Source organism: Stegodyphus dumicola, chromosome 7 (genome assembly GCF_044657685.1).
Source record: "Stegodyphus dumicola isolate Sdum_Otavi_A_Nest chromosome 7, ASM4465768v1".
NCBI lineage: Eukaryota > Metazoa > Arthropoda > Arachnida > Araneae > Eresidae > Stegodyphus > Stegodyphus dumicola.
Window position 1 is genome coordinate 77,416,195 of NC_140774.1, and position 17,892 is coordinate 77,434,086.

The 17,892-nt window shown below is 32.5% G+C and overlaps 1 protein-coding gene and 1 long non-coding RNA gene across 2 annotated transcripts in view; one reads left to right on the plus strand and one right to left on the minus strand.

Annotated features, from left to right (window-relative positions):
• Positions 1-17,892, minus strand: part of LOC146996236 (uncharacterized) — an 80,628-nt gene that overhangs the window by 18,944 nt on the left and 43,792 nt on the right. The window contains exons 7-8 of the mRNA XM_085821394.1: positions 10,526-10,775; positions 4,618-4,711 (exon numbers count right to left, since the gene is read on the minus strand). Of these exons, the coding sequence (XP_085677520.1) occupies positions 4,618-4,711; positions 10,526-10,775 (344 nt within the window). The remainder of the gene's footprint in view (positions 1-4,617; positions 4,712-10,525; positions 10,776-17,892) is intronic.
• On the plus strand, positions 875-5,888 carry LOC118204837 (uncharacterized). Its single transcript, XR_004760892.2, has 2 exons — positions 875-2,026; positions 5,605-5,888. It is a non-coding gene; the product is annotated as an uncharacterized LOC118204837 (long non-coding RNA).

Sequence of the window (17,892 nt, forward strand, 5' to 3'; positions counted from 1 at the left end):
AAATTCTACTCATAAATGATAAAATAATTTTAATTAAAGTTTTAATTGTTCGCCTTTTCTTATAAATTGCATGCGCTTTATATAACGGTATTTTAAGGCAAAAGTTATTATTATATTTGAGTTTAACGTTCAAGAAATAGTAATTTTTCCTTCATCAGCTTATCACACGACCAAACAACAAGCATATTAAAATTTTCTGATCTTCCTTTTACTGTAATCATATTTAATTATATGTGTGATACATGTGCAGAGATATGATAGTATAAAAACCTGAGATTTCAAAGACTGATAAAGAATGATGCAAAATCTAGATTTTGAAAAACAAAATGCAAAATTCAAGATGTTTTCAAGCATCAGAAAGATTGACTGATGACTGATTTCAGGGAAAGTTAAATTATACTTCTGTTACAGGAAAGGTGAGTAATTTGTATTGTGATGGGCATCAGGAAAAATAAACATACGAAAGTATTATAAATAAAAGATCTTTTCTCCTTCGAATGTCCGTAGCGAAAGAGAAAAATAATCTTTGTCGTTCTAATGAGCCAAATCGTTTCAGATGCGTAGGGGCTCGGTACAAAGGAAGAGACGTTATTTTTTGTGCGCGATTCTTAAAATAGCTAGCAAGTCTAAAACTAGGGAAATTTGAAATATATAAAAAGCAAATTCATCGTAGGCTGTTAGATAAGCAGTAGTTTTGAAAAATTTCCCTTTATTAAAAGACCGGGAGCGTTTAGTTGTTGAACTGCCCTTGGAATGATAAGGATATAAAATGTAAACAGATTATCTGCTCGGCCTATTACCTCTTAAAAGTCGTTTCGTTAGATGAGTTGGGTCTCAAGCTGGGAGGAGAAGTTTTAAAAATACTTTCCCGGCGCAGAGTGAAAGAAAGGTGCTCTGCATACTTCAAATTGCTGCGTTCTTGTAATTGTGTTGAGAAACATTGGATTGATATACCCTTCGACCAATACTATAAAAGTTGGTTGCGCCAAAAGATAGTCTCAGTTAATAAGTTAAATAGTGAGTTAAAAGTCAAAAGTTAAATATTGTCATGAAAGGAGGAAATGAAAACAAGGGAGGGGGGAGAGAAAAGAAGGGAGAAGGATGAAGAAGAAGGGAGAAGGTATTCTAAGGACTTTGGGAGGACAGAGACAGGAATTAATGTGAAAACCGCAAGAATGAAAAGTGAAAAATGAGGAAGGAGAATTCATTGGATATATATCGACCTCATGCATGATGATCAGCTGTATTAAATTGTTAATGCATGCTCGGGACTTTTTCAGGTATTTAAATAGCTTAAGAAAAAAGGCTCAGGATATGGATGGTATTTATTAATTCAATTATTACTTAGTTATCCCGCGCCTTAGTGCACTTTATAATATTATTATTTATTTAACTTTATAATATTTCGTTGAAATATTATTACTTAGTGTACATTTTAGTGTGTAATTGGAAGAAAATAACGTGACTGTGTCAGCTCCAGCCTTAGAAGAGTCGGCTTTGATTGCAACGATGGGGCGACGATCTGTGTTATATGTTCCTGTCTACTACGTGTTGAGCGCTACGACATGGCGACTGTTTTACCCTTTGAATAATTATGAATAGAAATTTTATTCGATATTGCTATTTAATGAGCGATTGAAGAAAGGACGCGAACATGTGAATTACAGCCTTACAAGACTTCGAGTCCTCATCCTCGACCATGACGATACGTGCAATGTGTTCCTGCTTACGACGTGTTATGAAGAGGCTGCTCCAGACTGACATTAATCGTGATGAAGAGACTTACCTACGCTCAATGGAAAAGGACAGATTTCATAGAATTCCATTGTTATACTGAGGAAATCATCGCCGAAACGGACTTTTGAGACTGTTATATAGTGGATGGGGGTGAGGGTGGCTTACTTCTACGAGACAAGGACAGTGGTAAGGAATATTCATTAAGTTAATTATACTATTGCTTAGAACAGAACGTTTGAATTCGTTATCCCGAAGAATTGCTTAATTTCCTCTCCCAAAGAAAACTCTAGTAAGTATGATCTTCTTCTAGTTAGCTTAACAAAGTGGTTCTTGAGTTAGTAGAGATAAAATGTATATAAATCAGTTTTAAATGTGCGAATGTTTGTAAATTTTATAGAACATATTTATTATCTAACACCTTTCTTAGAAATTTTTTATCGTACCAGAGATTGACATATCTGCATACGAGTGAATTTAAGCACATTTTAAATATGATCACTTGTCATTTATGTGTTTATGTTGTTTATGTATTTGCCTTAGTATAGATTTAAGAATTTTAAATTGCTTTTATAAAACTGAACCTGGATTGAAATGATTGCAGTTGTACATAGTTATATTTAAGGAATCCGGATAAATCAGAATCCAAAATTGTAATAAGGCTGTTCGTACATTTTTAGGAGATTTTCATTGTATTTACAGAAATATTTTAGCTAAACTTTTTGTATTTTAAATATTCCATTTTATAACCCTTATTATTCATATCTTTCCACAGCATAATTTCCAAGACAATATAGCTTTTTTTTTTTTTTTTTTTTTTTTTTTTTTTTGTAGCAGAAGAGGTATATTATTCCATTGCTCTTGAACAGCTTTCCAAAGTCCAGGAAGGGTTATAGGTCGACGTCATGACAATCCATTTTTTAAAAGTCCAAAACTACAAAACACTGTGGGTGATACATCAAGACATGTAGTGGAGATATAAGTGAAGGGTATGGTCTTGACACTCATTTCTTGTTTTTTTTTTTCCCGAGAAATCAACAGTGAATTTAGACTTGTGGCTCTTTTTATTGATGCAGTTATACTCAGTTTTCAAATATAAAATACCCTCTCTCTACTCACAGTGCAATTTGAGATTATATGAAAAACCAGCAACAATAATAAACCCGTTTGAAAAACTTTTTTTAGATTCTTTGAACCATGTTCTGAATTTTTTTCTTCTCTTTGATGGTAATAAATGGATCTCTTTTTATTGCGCTCGTTCAAATATACCCAGAATTCAGCTATTGTAACAACATTTTTCCATTTTTGTCCGAATAATTGTTTCTCACTGAGAATTCTGCAGCGCGTTTTTCTTTCGGCGATACGTCATAGAGCAAAACAATGCACATTACGTTTTTTCTCCTTTCCAAGGCTCAAATCAGCATTAATCACTTTGTTTATAGTTCACACTGACTATTTTAATGATTATGCAACTGTGCTTTGACTTCGAAGATTTTCTTTTAACATTTAAGTTCTTACCTTTGCAAAATTCGAAACATTCCGTTTTTTCCTTGCATAAGTACTTTGAACAATTTTTTTCTTGAAACCAAACTTTGGCGTGCTTTCCTTTCTTATTGACAATATTATCTAGCATTGCTTTAGATACCGAAAATCATGGCTTTTTAATAACTAAATGGAATTTTTTTTAGGAAAGATCACAAACATAGCTTTCCTCCATGTTTTCTTTAAAAGCGACATTTTGCATGAGAACAAGATTGTCAAATAACAGATGATAATTTACAGTTTTAAAACTATAGTTGCAGTTAAAACTATTTTTCAAAGCAGGCGATAAAGTGTGAGAACAGCCTCTGCCTTCATCAATTCGAAACATGTTTTATTCACCTCTTTCTTCGGACCACAGCGAGATTAAAAATGCAATTTTTGTAGTTCAAAAACTCATAATAGTTTGTTGCATGAAGACCGTAAATCTAACAACATAGAGCTTTTAAAAGCGCCAAATAAAAACGAAAGCACTCTAGAGAAAATTTTGAAGAAAGCATCTTCAATCACATGCACGTGGTTTTGATTTGAGGAAGAAAAATTTCAATTCTGTAGAATTCTTAACTGAATTTGAGGAAAATTGTTCGCTGAATTCCGATTTTGAGGTATCTCCCAACTCGATTGTCAAGTCTTATGATTTTTCTGGAATTCAACCACTGATAGCTTCAGTTTTAAAGCTACACTGCAACTCAACGCACCTATAACAAAGAGACGCATATTGGTAGAATCTGCTCACATTTTCGATCCTTTAGGTCTCCTGTCTCCTTGCACTATATTGATAAAAATACTCTATAAAAGCTATGGTTAGTTAAAGGTGACTGGAATTCAGTTATTCCACAGCACTTCTCAGATGATTGGTTTAAATTTCAAGAGACTTTCATTCAAACCAATAATTGTGAATTCCGAGATGTGTCATACTTCCAACAGACAGAGATATTCAACTACATGGATTTTGTGATGCATCTTTGCTTGCCTATGCAGCAGCCATCTACTGTCGCCAAACATGCAATGGTACGGTTAAGGTTAATCTTTTGGTATCAAAGACTATAAGTCGCGCCTATAAAGCAAGTATCTATTCCTCGATTAGAACTTTGTGCTGTATATTAGTTGATCAGATTAACGCGATCTCTTTTGAACACTTTAAAGAAATTTAATTTTGAAATTTATGCTTGGACGGATTTCAAGGAAGTTAGTTTTGTCTTGGCTATCTGCTCATTCACGTAAGTGGAAAACTTTTGTTGCAAAAAGAACATCTCAAATCATAGAATAATAATTACCTATTAAACATAATAGAAACCTATTAAATATTGGAATCATCTTCCTTCTAAACAAAATCTTGCAGACGTTGCTTCTTGTGGTATAAAACTTCAGCTCCTACCAAACTATAATCTTTGGTGGAAGGGTCCACCATGGCTGCGTCAGGAAGAGGAAAACTGGCCTAAATATGAATTAAGATCTGAAGATTATATTAAAGTAAAGGCTGAACAAAGATCTGATCTTAATTTTATTTCTAATATACGTGAATCGAATGATTTATTAGCTAATTTATTCGAATATTATTCTTTTCATTGCTAGACTATTCGTATCTGGCTTACTGCCAAAGATTTATTACTAATTGCAAGAAGCATCTTGTTACTGAGAACATTTCGCGTAGTGGTATTAACTCCAGCTGCCTTATGCCGCTAACATTTCTAGATGCGAGTAGCAGAAATGTTCATTATTCGTCGAATTCAGAATCATTATTTCCAAGATGATTTGCAATGTATTAAGGAACAGAAACCTTTACCCAAGAACAGCCAACTATGTTCTCTTTATCCGTTCATAGACAAAAATGGTCTCTTACGGGTGGGAGGACGTCTTCGAAATTCATGTTTAGCATTTAACGTCAAACATCCTGTAATACTTCCTTCTCAACATAAATTTAGTGAATTACTGGGGAATGAACTTTATATTACCTACCTGGATGCTGGTCCTTCTTTATTATTTCACCTCATCAGGCAATCTTACTCGGTAATTGGTTTTCTTTGCATGCAACAGAATCAGTGTCACGAGAACTAATTCAGTCATCTATTGAATGGCATTTTATTCCGCCTGCTTCACCACACTTTGGAGGAATATGAGAAGCTGACATTCGCTCAGCGAAATCTCATCTTAGAAGAGTATTGAAAGAAACTCTTTTAACCTATGAAGAGTTGTCAACGCTGCTTACCCAAATCGAGGCTATTTTGAATTCGCGTCCACCCACTTACGTGAACTATTCTGATATTGACTCTATTAATGTTTTAACACCACTTCATTTTATTACAGTTGATACGTTGATTTCCATTCCAGATACACATCTGCCTATTCGCACAGGGAGTTATAGCTGGGAACACTTGTACAGCTACTACATGGACTTTGGAATCGCTGGAAAAAGGAATACTCGACTTCTCCTCAGCAGCGATCTAAGTGGCAGCACAGCAAACCTAACCTGAAGAACGACACTGTGGTTCTTGTCATCGAAGATGGATCTGCACCTTTAGCATGGCCTATAGGGCGTGTCATCGACGGGTTAGTTAGCGTAGCTACAGTCAAAAATAAAACCAACTAATACCAACCAGTTGCAGTCTTCAAAATACCAACTAATAAACTTTCACCTTTGCCTGTGTATGAGGACTAAACCTGATAGGGTGGGAATATGTTTACTTCCATGCCTCTCGAATTTTTCGTTGCCCTGCGTTGGCAACACGCCTTGGAATTCCATTGGGATTCATTATCGGAAGAATTCAATCGCTAAAAACGTAGCTGATCTATAACTGTTCTGATTCGTATTTTAAAACTTATCTGTGTTACCGATGAATTATTGCTAAATGTTTACCTGTGGCTATTTTATTATTAAATGTTTACAGTTTGATGTATAAACTGAGAGTAGTTGAATTTATTAAAGATATTTAAAATCGAAACTACTTCTTCCATTTCGGTGCCATTCGAACATCAGAACTTAAATACTTGATATTCAGGAATAGTTGAAAACCTTAATTTGCTGTTTTTCCTTATGTTTCCCTAGATATGGGACTAAATGCCCGTTGCTTTAAGCCGATATCGTCAGTACATTTGTATGTATAAATTTGCAAAAGGAAAATTTTGGTGTTTATCTATCGAGGTGACTGCTGTTTTAATAAATGGTGTAATATTAATCCCATATATTAAATTATATTGCTTATTAAAGGTTATAGATACAAATTTAATATCAAATAAAATAGAAATATAAGAAACAGGCCAGAAAAAATCTTGAAAAAGGTTTCTTTTCCAGATCTAGATAAAACTTTACATGCAACTCTACCAGAGAAGATCATGCAGTTAATCAAAATAAGAAGGTTTAATAACTCTATAGTGGTTTATGGCAGAGATCCTGGAAGAATGCAGATTCAGAAAAGTGTAGAAAGTAAAGTCGAATTGGAAGCAACAACATAAGCGGATTACGACCACGTGAATTCTTCTGAACTGTAAGAAATACGAATAGGAAACGAAAGGCATTAGAGGATTTTTCAGTCTACTTAACATGAGCACCTCAAGAAGTTAGTTTATAATGAGGTCTGCTCCGATCATCTTGAAAACAGCATCAATCAAATTCCTATCTTATTTAGAGACAACTACGGCAACTCCAAATCAGCACCAACATTTATGGTTCTTAAAATTCTAGAGTTACTACTGTAGAGACATTAGGTATTTTTGGAAGGAGGCAAGATGAAAAATTAGCAGCGCTTTTGCCGGGAATCGAACCACGGACCTTTGGAATACCGGCCTAACGGCCAGAACTACTACACTAAGGCACGCTAAAAAGGCGGGAGAAAGACCTTATACACTCCCCCTTCTAAAGGGCGACTGGGGTTTTTAGGAGACCCAATCGCCAAATCCTGGGTGAGGAGAATCATCATCAAACACCCTTTTTTTTGTTCGGGTGCCATTGTAGAGACATTAGGTTATTTGGAGGCAGAAAAGATGCAAAATGAGCAATCGTCTTCACCGGAAATCGAACCACGAACCTCTGGAATACCGGCTCAACGTGCCTAACCACTACAGGCACGCTAGGAAATGCGGGAGAAATACCTTATGCTATCTTTTTCAATCGGTAGCTTAAATTGGACCACCCTAAGTAAAAATCCGGTAATATTTGTATTGAGGGAAAAGACTTTGATTAGCCACTCCCTGTCTTCTGCTTAAGCTGCCCTCAAAATTAAGTTTAAAGCAACGGTCTAAGTAAAAGTGTACTAAATACGTTTAGCTGTCTAAGTAAAAGATTCCCAGTATCGATCAGACTTTCTAACTATTTCCACGAGAGCTTATTTTCTGGCATATTATGTAGATTTGCCCCTTTCCCTGCTTTTCTAAGCCCAAATGGGCGTCAGCCCAGAGGGGCTATTAATCTCGAAACGCCATTTTGCTTCGAATCACTTTTCAGATTGTTACCAAATATTATCGCCCTGTATTATATTTAAAGAAATTAAATAATGAAGAATCTGCATGAATGTATGTTTCTCGCGTTGTGAAAAAACAACGATATCTAGAGCCATCAAATTTTGAATAACGTAGACCTTCAACCAAACATGGGCAACTGGAAGTCCAAATCTGGAGTTCTGAATTTGTTTTACTATCTGTTTCATGTTTATTAAACTTCAAAGAAGTTTTGATTAAGGAACTCAATTATTTTAAGGCGAGCCGTAGCAACGCGCTATACGGAATAAAATATTTTTAACTGCAACGCGCGAGACTGTCTATCGGAAATTTTAAAGATATACTGTTTTTAAATATTTTTAGCCCAATGTGGCGTCAGCCCAAATGTTCTTGAAACCTGTATATGTCTGTAAATGAAAAAAATGCCTGTTTGGACAAAATATAAAATCTGAAAACTTTCAGGTTTACCCCCTTTTTTTGTCTAATACTCATTTATGTATTATCGATATGTCCATTGAAGAATTTATAGAAATCAATGCCACAGAGGTATTTGTGTAGGGGTATACTATGACCACCTCATGAATTTGCTTTTTCTTGAAACACAATTCGTTTACTCAGTGAGTATCTGGGAAGTCATTTTCTAAGACAGCCAAACACACTTCTTACTACTGAGCCCTTTGACCATCAGTATGGATAAGTCGTGAAAAAGCTGCAGACATTCTGAATGACATACAAGTTCGTCTGAGCTCGCCAATTTTTATAGCCTTTGGAGAACGTTGCATTGAGTTTCATTATGCAAGAATACCGACTGTTTCAAATTTCTATAGCTTACCTACTCAAATGTCCAATAGAACTTAATTCAAAACAGCTAAAGAACGCTAATCCTCGAATTCACTACAATCAACAAGAGCAGTTTTCTAAACAACAACAAACTAAGCAACTATTACAAACTGAGATGTTTTCCTCCTTTTATAAGATTTTAAAATCACGCGCTAGAATTTTCCAGTACTTTCTCGAAATCAAAAAGAGATATTTATTTATTTAATGCACGCGCTCTTGTATTTTCAATTTTCCGGCTTAGCTTTCTTTTAATATTCGTCACGCGCTGCACTGCGTGAGAAATAAAACTATTTAATTTATAGTTGAACTAACATTAGCTTTTTAAATACCAAATTCGTAACAGTGTAATTCTAGGCCACACATCGCACAAGTCATTCAAGTCTGCCTCGACAATGTTGGAATTTTTTACCGATAACCCGATTTGCCTACATTTTTTCGGATAAAATGTGTTGCACTGATGATAGACAGTGCCTGCAGACATCTTAGAATGGCTTCTGAGTTACTGCATCTTACAACCTATACCCATACAGACTGAGTAAAATCCATTTCATTCCAAATAATAACATATACTGTGCTGAATAAGTTGTATCCGAAGTAAAGATGGCACTACGGCATATTATTTCTACAACATTCTAATTATTTTATACGAAAACATTTCCGCATTGTCTTTTTTCCTATCCCCTTCCCTTTCCTTTGTCAAAAATAAGAATGTCAATAAAAATTGTGAAAATTTTTTCCTTTGTGTTTTTACGACTTACTGATAATTTTGCCGTGTATTTCTGATAGTACTTATAATGGGGGTACTGCATTACCCATAATTAATACATCTTTATAAAGGCTTGATTTTGAAAGTACAAAAGGACATTATCACGGAAATGTTTCGAAAAATTCTTCAATAGGCACTTAAATTCAAATGCTTCAAGAGCAAATCAGAATTTCGCTAGATTTGCCAGATTCTCAAATTTTGGCACTTAGGCGAAAGCATTAGTTTCTAAGGTTGATTAACGTAAATAGGCAACATTCTAGGTTATACTTCAGATATAAACAATTTTATTGATGTTCGTATAGGATTTCATGCACAGTACCTAGAATCCATGTGAACTATTAAGTAAATAAATATTTAAAAAACATAAAAGTCTGAAAGCTTTCAGATTTTGCATTACGCCCAAAGGGCCGTTTTTTTAACGTTTTGTGTGTTACCTTTATTTACCAAATATCATGTTCTTCGCACTTAAACCATAAAATTCAGTTCAACAGCAATGTCACAAATTAATTTTAAAATGAGCATATATTTAGAATTTCCGATACACAGTCACGCGCGCTGGAGATAAAAATGTTTTTTTTTATACAGTGTTGTCATTGCTCGCTTTGAAAATTTGGAATTTCTTAATAAAAAGTTCGTTAAAGTTTTACAAAATGTGAAATAATAATAAAACGAATTCCAAATTTGGGTTTCCAGATGCCCATATTCGGGTGGAAACATACGTTTAGTTAAGATTTGATGAATCTAGGTACCGAGGTTTTATCACAGTATGAGAAATATTGATACATGCATGCAGATTCTTCATTATTTAATTTCTTTCAACATAATACAGGGCTCTAATATTTGGTGTCAACATTTTGAAAAGTGTACAGACATTTATAATGAATCAACGCAAAATGCCAAAACGAAATTAATAGCCCTTCTGGGCTAACGCCGTTTGGAATAATAATGAATGATTTATTTAAATTATTATATAATGAATTTTTTAATTAATTATTATTAATTAATTAGATAAGGAATTATTAAAATAAATAAAAGCAAATTATTGTTGATAAATTGAAATAGAAATATCAGAAATACACAAAACCAGTATCTGAAACATATATGAAATAAAGCAAAAATAAATATAAATATAATATGCAGAAATATGGATAATAAATACAGATAAATAATATGCAGAATAATGGACATGTTAGAAATTTAAGTCTGCTTAACTAAAGATGTCATTCCCCATCCAGTAACGGTCGTCATGTTGAGGTGTGTATCTTGCAGATCAGGTGGAGGCAAACACACGGGACGGACTTCTCTGCTTAATATAACTTTTCTCTTGAGACGTAGCAGAGCAATATCGTTATCATATGTTTTTGCATCATACTTGGGATGCATCAGAATGCTGCAGATGGGAGTTTCTTCTCCATCATTTGCAGTGTGGACTCCAACCAAACTCCATAGCTCTTCTGGATCTCTAGAAATACATTGAGAACATAACTAATAATATATACTATTAGATGAAAACATATCAAAGAATTGATTTTTCTTATAAATAAGAGTTCGTTTCGATAATTCAACAGATATGAAGATCGCTTTAAACGAGAAACCTTTTGAATCGTAAATACACATACAACAATTCTTTTGAAAACAATATTTGAACATACCTAGTATACCTAGTAAGCTATACATTGTACTGTATTTTGAAGTAATTGACAAAACAGACAATCTTCTTATTAGAACATAAATTTTATTTCTAGTTCACGGAGAAACAATTTCTCACGTTGCTGAGCAACGGTTACATAATGCGAATATGGCGATATACGGAGGGTGGATAGCTTTGGAATGGTTTGCCCCTTTAAAGTAAGCTTCAGGGATATACATAATGTGTCTCTTCGGTCTGACGGAGCCACATTTGCCCCGGGGAATCTTTACTTCTTCTCCTTAGAGATTCTTTGGCCAGTAGTTCTCGAGTAAACTCCTCATCATAACCGGGACTTTCAGTAATCAATTTATGCAACTGAGCAATCTTAAATTCAGTTTTCACAGTTAAACCTAACTCTTCTGCTAGTACTTTTAAATCCTGATTTTTACTCCTTGATAAGAATGACATGTTGACACAAGTTACCTTTAATAGGCTTTCTTTTTAAATTGAATCTAAAAGATCGTACTTGTATTAAAAAAATGTATAGCTGAATTTCTCAAATACGAAATTCACACTAACCAATTGGAGAGAATTATTTAAACAACTTTGCCAGGTTGTCACAAAATAATATAATATTACGTCTGGTTGACGTTTTAACTCACTATTCACAAGCCTCGTTAGCTATAACTATATAAACACCTTTGCCAGTTAGGCAATACAATGGATATTTACCCACGTATGTTTGACGATTTTACTATCTATCTCCACGGCTGGTTGGCGATAACAAAAGCAATTTTTGCTATTTTGGTAGTACACTTTTTACAGTATACAATCTGCAATACGTCGGGACGACGTTACTATCTACCCCACGCCTAGATGGCGAGAACTAAGAAACGACTTTTGTCAATTCTGCAGTATAATCAAATCACTCTACGCCAGTTTGACGTTATTACTTATCTTCAGGCGCCTGCTTGGCAACAAATTCAAAAACTCAGCTAGCAGTTCTTTTTTTTTTTTTTTTTTATAAATGTCGCGATGGCTTACACATATCATTTATCAACATAAAAATTCAATACAAATAAAAGTAAAACATAAATAATAATTTCAAAATACTTCTTTACCACAAATATCAATTATAAATTTAAGCTGAATATTTTTAGTGTCAGTTATTTTAAACAAAATCTTACACGATAAACTATAATTCTGAAACAAAGTATTAAAATTCAATAAAAGCTTTTTAAGAAACCAAAAGTTAATCTTATCTTCGAAGATCAGCAGTATCCTGTTTTGACAGTTCTTTGCTTGGACGCAAGTTACAGAACCACAGAAGATAACATTTGAATGATCCGCTTCAAAATCTGGCTGTAAAACCGCAGACTTCTGAGATCCGTTTCTCCTTTAAATGAACAAACTCGGCAATTGATACTAGCAAACTTGTTCTCAAAATTTCAGTAATTTCCTGGGATTAGGAGACCAGCACCATCGAAATTAATAATTACACTCATAATTTCCAGTATCTCGGTGGAACCTCCAATTAATTAAGACTAATGTATTTTGCAGTAATTGACAAAACAGGCAATCTTCTTATTAGAACATAAATTTTATTTCTAGGTACTACTTTGGTAGACGGTTGCACGGATTTTTGGCGATTTACGCAATTGCTGGCGCGATTTTTACATTCTTCAGTAATCTTGAAAAACGCTGTTTTTACGCATAGTAAAGTATTCGAAACTTAAAAAATAATAAATATCGTTAAAAGTAATGGATTAATTTTTTGTTGAAAATGTCGTTTTTTAAGATGGCAGGCAAGTGTAAACAAATACATTTACTATAAGTATAAAATACTTATTATTACTTTCATATTATTTAGGTTATTATTACTTTCATATAGCGAAAAAGAGAATAAAAACACCGCTATAAAAACATTGTGTCAACGTTAATTAGATTAGAATATTACTGAAATTGAACATCGAATTAAAAACCATCATACCAACATTTAAAAGAATTAGAATATTATTAAATTCAAATATTTTAAAATACGTTATATAGAATATAATTAACATTAAGACATATGTGACAATAATTATCTCAGCAATTTTTGAAAATAGTGTATTAATTTTTTTCAACAAAAATTGAAGTATACAATTATAAAATAAAAGAAAAATGTGTACTTACATTTTTTTTTGAGTCATTTAACCTGTTGTTTATTGATAAGTACCACAAAAAAAAATCGGAATCATAATTGAATCGGCTCTTTTAACCATCTTCATCTGTGATCCATATTTCTCGCACTTCATTGAAGAAGCAATGAGCGTGGTTTCCTCCAAAAATTTTAAATAAATTTCCTCTGACGCTATTAACAATTTATAAATAAATCTTTGATTAGGAAAGACAGGTTCGCCAAAATAAGGTCTCAAAGGGCAATTGTTTTATTCCATTACCAATAATTCTTGGTAATTACCAATAACAACATTCATCTTCGAAACGGAGATATCCATTCCATTTGAAATCTGAGGAATTCGAAGAGATGAATAATAAAATTTTAAAATGGCGCGGTAATGCACAAACATTCAGTAACCAATCAGGGAGCTGATTACATCAGGCATAGAATTAAAATTATTTAAATAAACATTTATAATAAAATCATTTTTAAAACAAATGCAAAATTAAATTGTATTTTAATATTTAACAGCCGTAAATAATGTTTAAAACATTAGCTTAAATTTATAGATATTAATAAAACCAATTACTTTTTAAGTAAGGTGACGTTATTGATTACATTATCCACAACATAAAATTACATAAAATATTATAAACAGCAAAATTTTTATTTCAAATAAAAATGCAAAATTAAATTGATTTTTAATATTTAGAAACCATAAATAATATTTAAAACACGGAATTTATGCATAATAAAACGCACTATTTTTACTTCCTTGTACGAAGTAAAAAGGAAATATTCTAATCGCGAAAAGTTTCAGGCAGCATATTTCAACGAAAATATCCATTTTGACCGCTATCGAATGCAATTTAACGATGTTTTTGCGTACGTACGTACGTATCTCGGATAACTCAAAAACGAGTAGCCTCAGAACGTTGAAATTTTGTATATAGGACTACAGTAAAAGATAGATGTGCACCTCGTATTTTGGTTCCAATCGGCCGCTCCAAATGTATATAAATATATTTATATATATATCCACTCTGTTACACGGCTCAGTGATCTCAGTTTCTTTACTCTTATATGTTTGTAAATTGTACATTTTTTGCTTTAAAAATGATTGAATTATGTTGTTCTTATCTTCCGGTTAAGGTTTTTATGCCTTTACTAAATCTGTATGCAATATTTTTAGAATTATCAACAACTTTAAAGTACTCTTTAAAGTACTTTAAAGTTGTTTAAACATTTTAAACAAACTTTAACTTTTAATTTAATTTTAAAATAATTTAATTTTAAAATAATTAAATTAATTTAATTTTAAAATAATAATTAAATTTTAATTTAATTTTAAAATAATAATTAAATTTTAATTTAATTTTAAACAAACTTTTAAACAAACTTTAACTTTTAAAGCTGTTTAAACATAAACTTTAAAGTTGTTGCTTACATTTGAAACAGCAGATTAGTGGATTTGTTGCCAATCTAGAGAAACTTAGCTTCGCAACAACAAAGATAACGCCTTCATTTATTATTGCCAATTAAATGATGCTTAATCCTTTCTGGAAATTTTTCGAGGAAATAAGTGTTTAAGATTTACTTCGTAATTTTTAGTATATATATATTTTGAGTTTATATGTATTTTTGCCTTCTCGTAAAGTGAGAACTGAATTAATTGAATGAGAAATACTCAATCGTCTGTGAAAAACTGTTTCTTTTTTGTTTTGTTTGCTTAATTTCTTTTATACATCATTCTAGCTTTATTATAGTATTTGAATAGAACATGTGGCAACGATTAGATAATTCTATTCTTTTGATGATAAAAATTTTGTGCATTATGAGTTATATTGTGAACGAAATATAATACTGTTAAGTGAATCTAGCGCCAGAGTGTCGCTATGGTAAACAAATACTAGAGTGAATTTTAAAGAATGCATTTATTCTATTGTGGTTTATGCGCTGTCGACGAAGTACATTTAATTCAATCCAATAAGTTTAAATGAAATTCAAGAAAAAATGCGTATAATTTAATATTCCGTACAAAGAAGTCATGTGGTGTAGACATCAGATTTTTTTAATAAAATGACGACAAAGTATCGGTTAGTATAAATAACTTATCCAGCAATGGGTTTACCATAAGTTGCATTACTCGCCAAAAGAAAAATCGCCAAAAAATCTCCAAAATCCGTGCAACCCTCTACCAAAATAGCACCTATTTCTAGTTTACAGAGATAGATAATTTGAAGAAAATCTTTAGTGGCAAAACTTTCATACTGCTACTAGCTGGTAAAAACTTCAGAATTCTAATTTTTTAAAACAATTTCTCACATTGCTGAGCAACGGTTACATAATACGAATATGGCGTTGCCACTTCAACAATAAATATAGTTATTTATTAAATAACAAGATATTACAATATATATGCATATAAACTTCAATAGGCACTTAAAATTCAAATTTTCAATTAAAATTAAAATTAAATTGAAATCAATACATGGCAATTTTAATAATTGCAACCGTAGAAAAAGGTCTAACATTATAGCTAAACATAATCAAAATTGAACAAAGTTTGACCTTTTTCCACGGTTTAATGATTATTAGGGAATTCTCATGTTTTGATTCCAGTTTAATTATATATGTAAGGTATAAGAAAATACGATTGCTGCTTTAAAAATAATTCACGACCTCAAAATTACGACATTAGATTTGGTGCTCTCCCCTAAATTCATCTGTTCTCCCAAATTCTAGATTTTTCTATGTTTTAATGCAGATACCTCTTGTCCAATCAAATTAATTGTAAACCAAAACTTTCTCTAACTCGAACTGAAACTATCAACTTCCTTCCTTCTTTCTTTGAACGTATGCGTTCTCTTTCGCATAAGCTCTCCTGCTGGCAAGACGCTTCTCATCCATGCTACTGCCGCTTACTTGCTTAAGATGACGTCTTAATTTAAAAATGCAACTTATTGTATTCTACTCTAATTAAGAAATATTTTGTCTGCAAAAGGATGATTTGATATAACTAAAAAAATAAAGATTGTTATTCTTCAAGCTCAGTTGTGCTAAATGCGTCCTCATGCTTTTCCGCTCGGCCCTACCTTCAAGCTACTACGGTCTTCTCAGCCATCTACGCAATATCGTGAGGTGTTAAAAGTTCCAGTGCTTTCATCTACGCATTTTAAATTACTACACACTTACACACACATAGTATATATATAGGAAATATTATGAGCACATGGAAAAGCCGGAGCAGTGTCGATGCGTGCTTAGATCCATATTGAAGAAGAATTTTGATTGCGTAGTATCTAAGGAACTTGACAGTCGAAGCAGTTTTAATTCCATTTTTATTTGCAATTGAAATTTGTGGCCACAATCACTTGGCACTCTAGTCGTGCTTTTCCACAGAAGATTTACATTTTTGATATTGTTGAGATAGAAAGCAAGCCAGCGAAATTACATATCAGCACAGTAGAGAGTAAAACTGAAGTGTGTAGTTATGCAAGATCGAAGCATGCGAAGAGAAAAGTTTTGGTTTGCAGTTTGGTGATTGGTCCGGAGGCATCTGTATTAAGGGTTACGTAAGATTACATGATTAATTTGAATGACGCAGTTTAGACTAAAGCGCTATTTTTAGGACAGATAGATGAAGTTCCCAAACGAAATAGAAAATAAAAGAGGTTATAGTGAATTAAATTATTTAGAAGTTTGCTTTCTTATTTTTTATCTTACATATATATATACATATACGTCTATATATATATATAATGTTGTATGATCTTAAATTCATTTAGTGCGAAAACAAGTTATTCTACTACTTGCGCAATTGCCGCAAAGTAAGTTAATAATAATTTATTTACTAAATAATATTTATTATATTATCCCCTAAGATTAATTATAGAATTATTTGAAAAGAGTGAATCCATGCTTAGTAAGTTCTATTTCGAAAGATGTTTTTAAGTAACTTGAATGTAAATTGTTAAAAATGTTTAACGGGGACTGAAATTAAATCATGAATAACAAAATTTCAATTGTAAAGGAATAAATTAAATGCAAGTAATCATAGTCATTGATCGGAAATTAGTTGACTTTTCAAGGGGAACAAACCAACTCCCGTTCCATGAACAATAATTAAGAAATAAATACCAAGATGTTTCGTCCTTTACTCGAGCAATAAGGCGATGTCAAACCGGCAATTCAAGTCAGACCAAACATTTGCGTGAATAGAAGGGATTAAGAACCAATGCAGAGATCCAAAGAACTCATTCCGATTAAGCAGTTTAGCTAATTCAATTTTGAGTGAAAAGCATTTTCTGCAGTAAAATTGATATCGCTCGAGTACCCGTCCCCCGACACCCTCGTGTTTATACATTTTAGTTCAATATTATTTGTAAAAATTATCTACAACGCGAAATTTTGCTCCTTATTAAAATTCTCAAAAATAATCTTATACCCAATCAATTTATTAACCATTGCCTTAAAAGAGCAGGCGTTAAATACTCAATCTAAATCATTTAACTGATAGGGATATGATAATTTGTTCCTAAACCTGAGAAGGCGGTATAAGTTGGATGACTATCAGTTGAAGGATTTGTACATAGTGTAATTACTAAGCTGTACATAATGTAAAAAGCTAATTGTCTTCAGACTTATGCTGTTACTAAAAAATGGGCCTATTTCCTAATCTTTTAGTCTGCCAAATAGCTCTTTGACAGTGAAAATTCCTTTTTTTCCTTTCTTAAATTCTTAATCGTTACGACACGACAATTAGCAAGAAATGAATTAATTTCCATT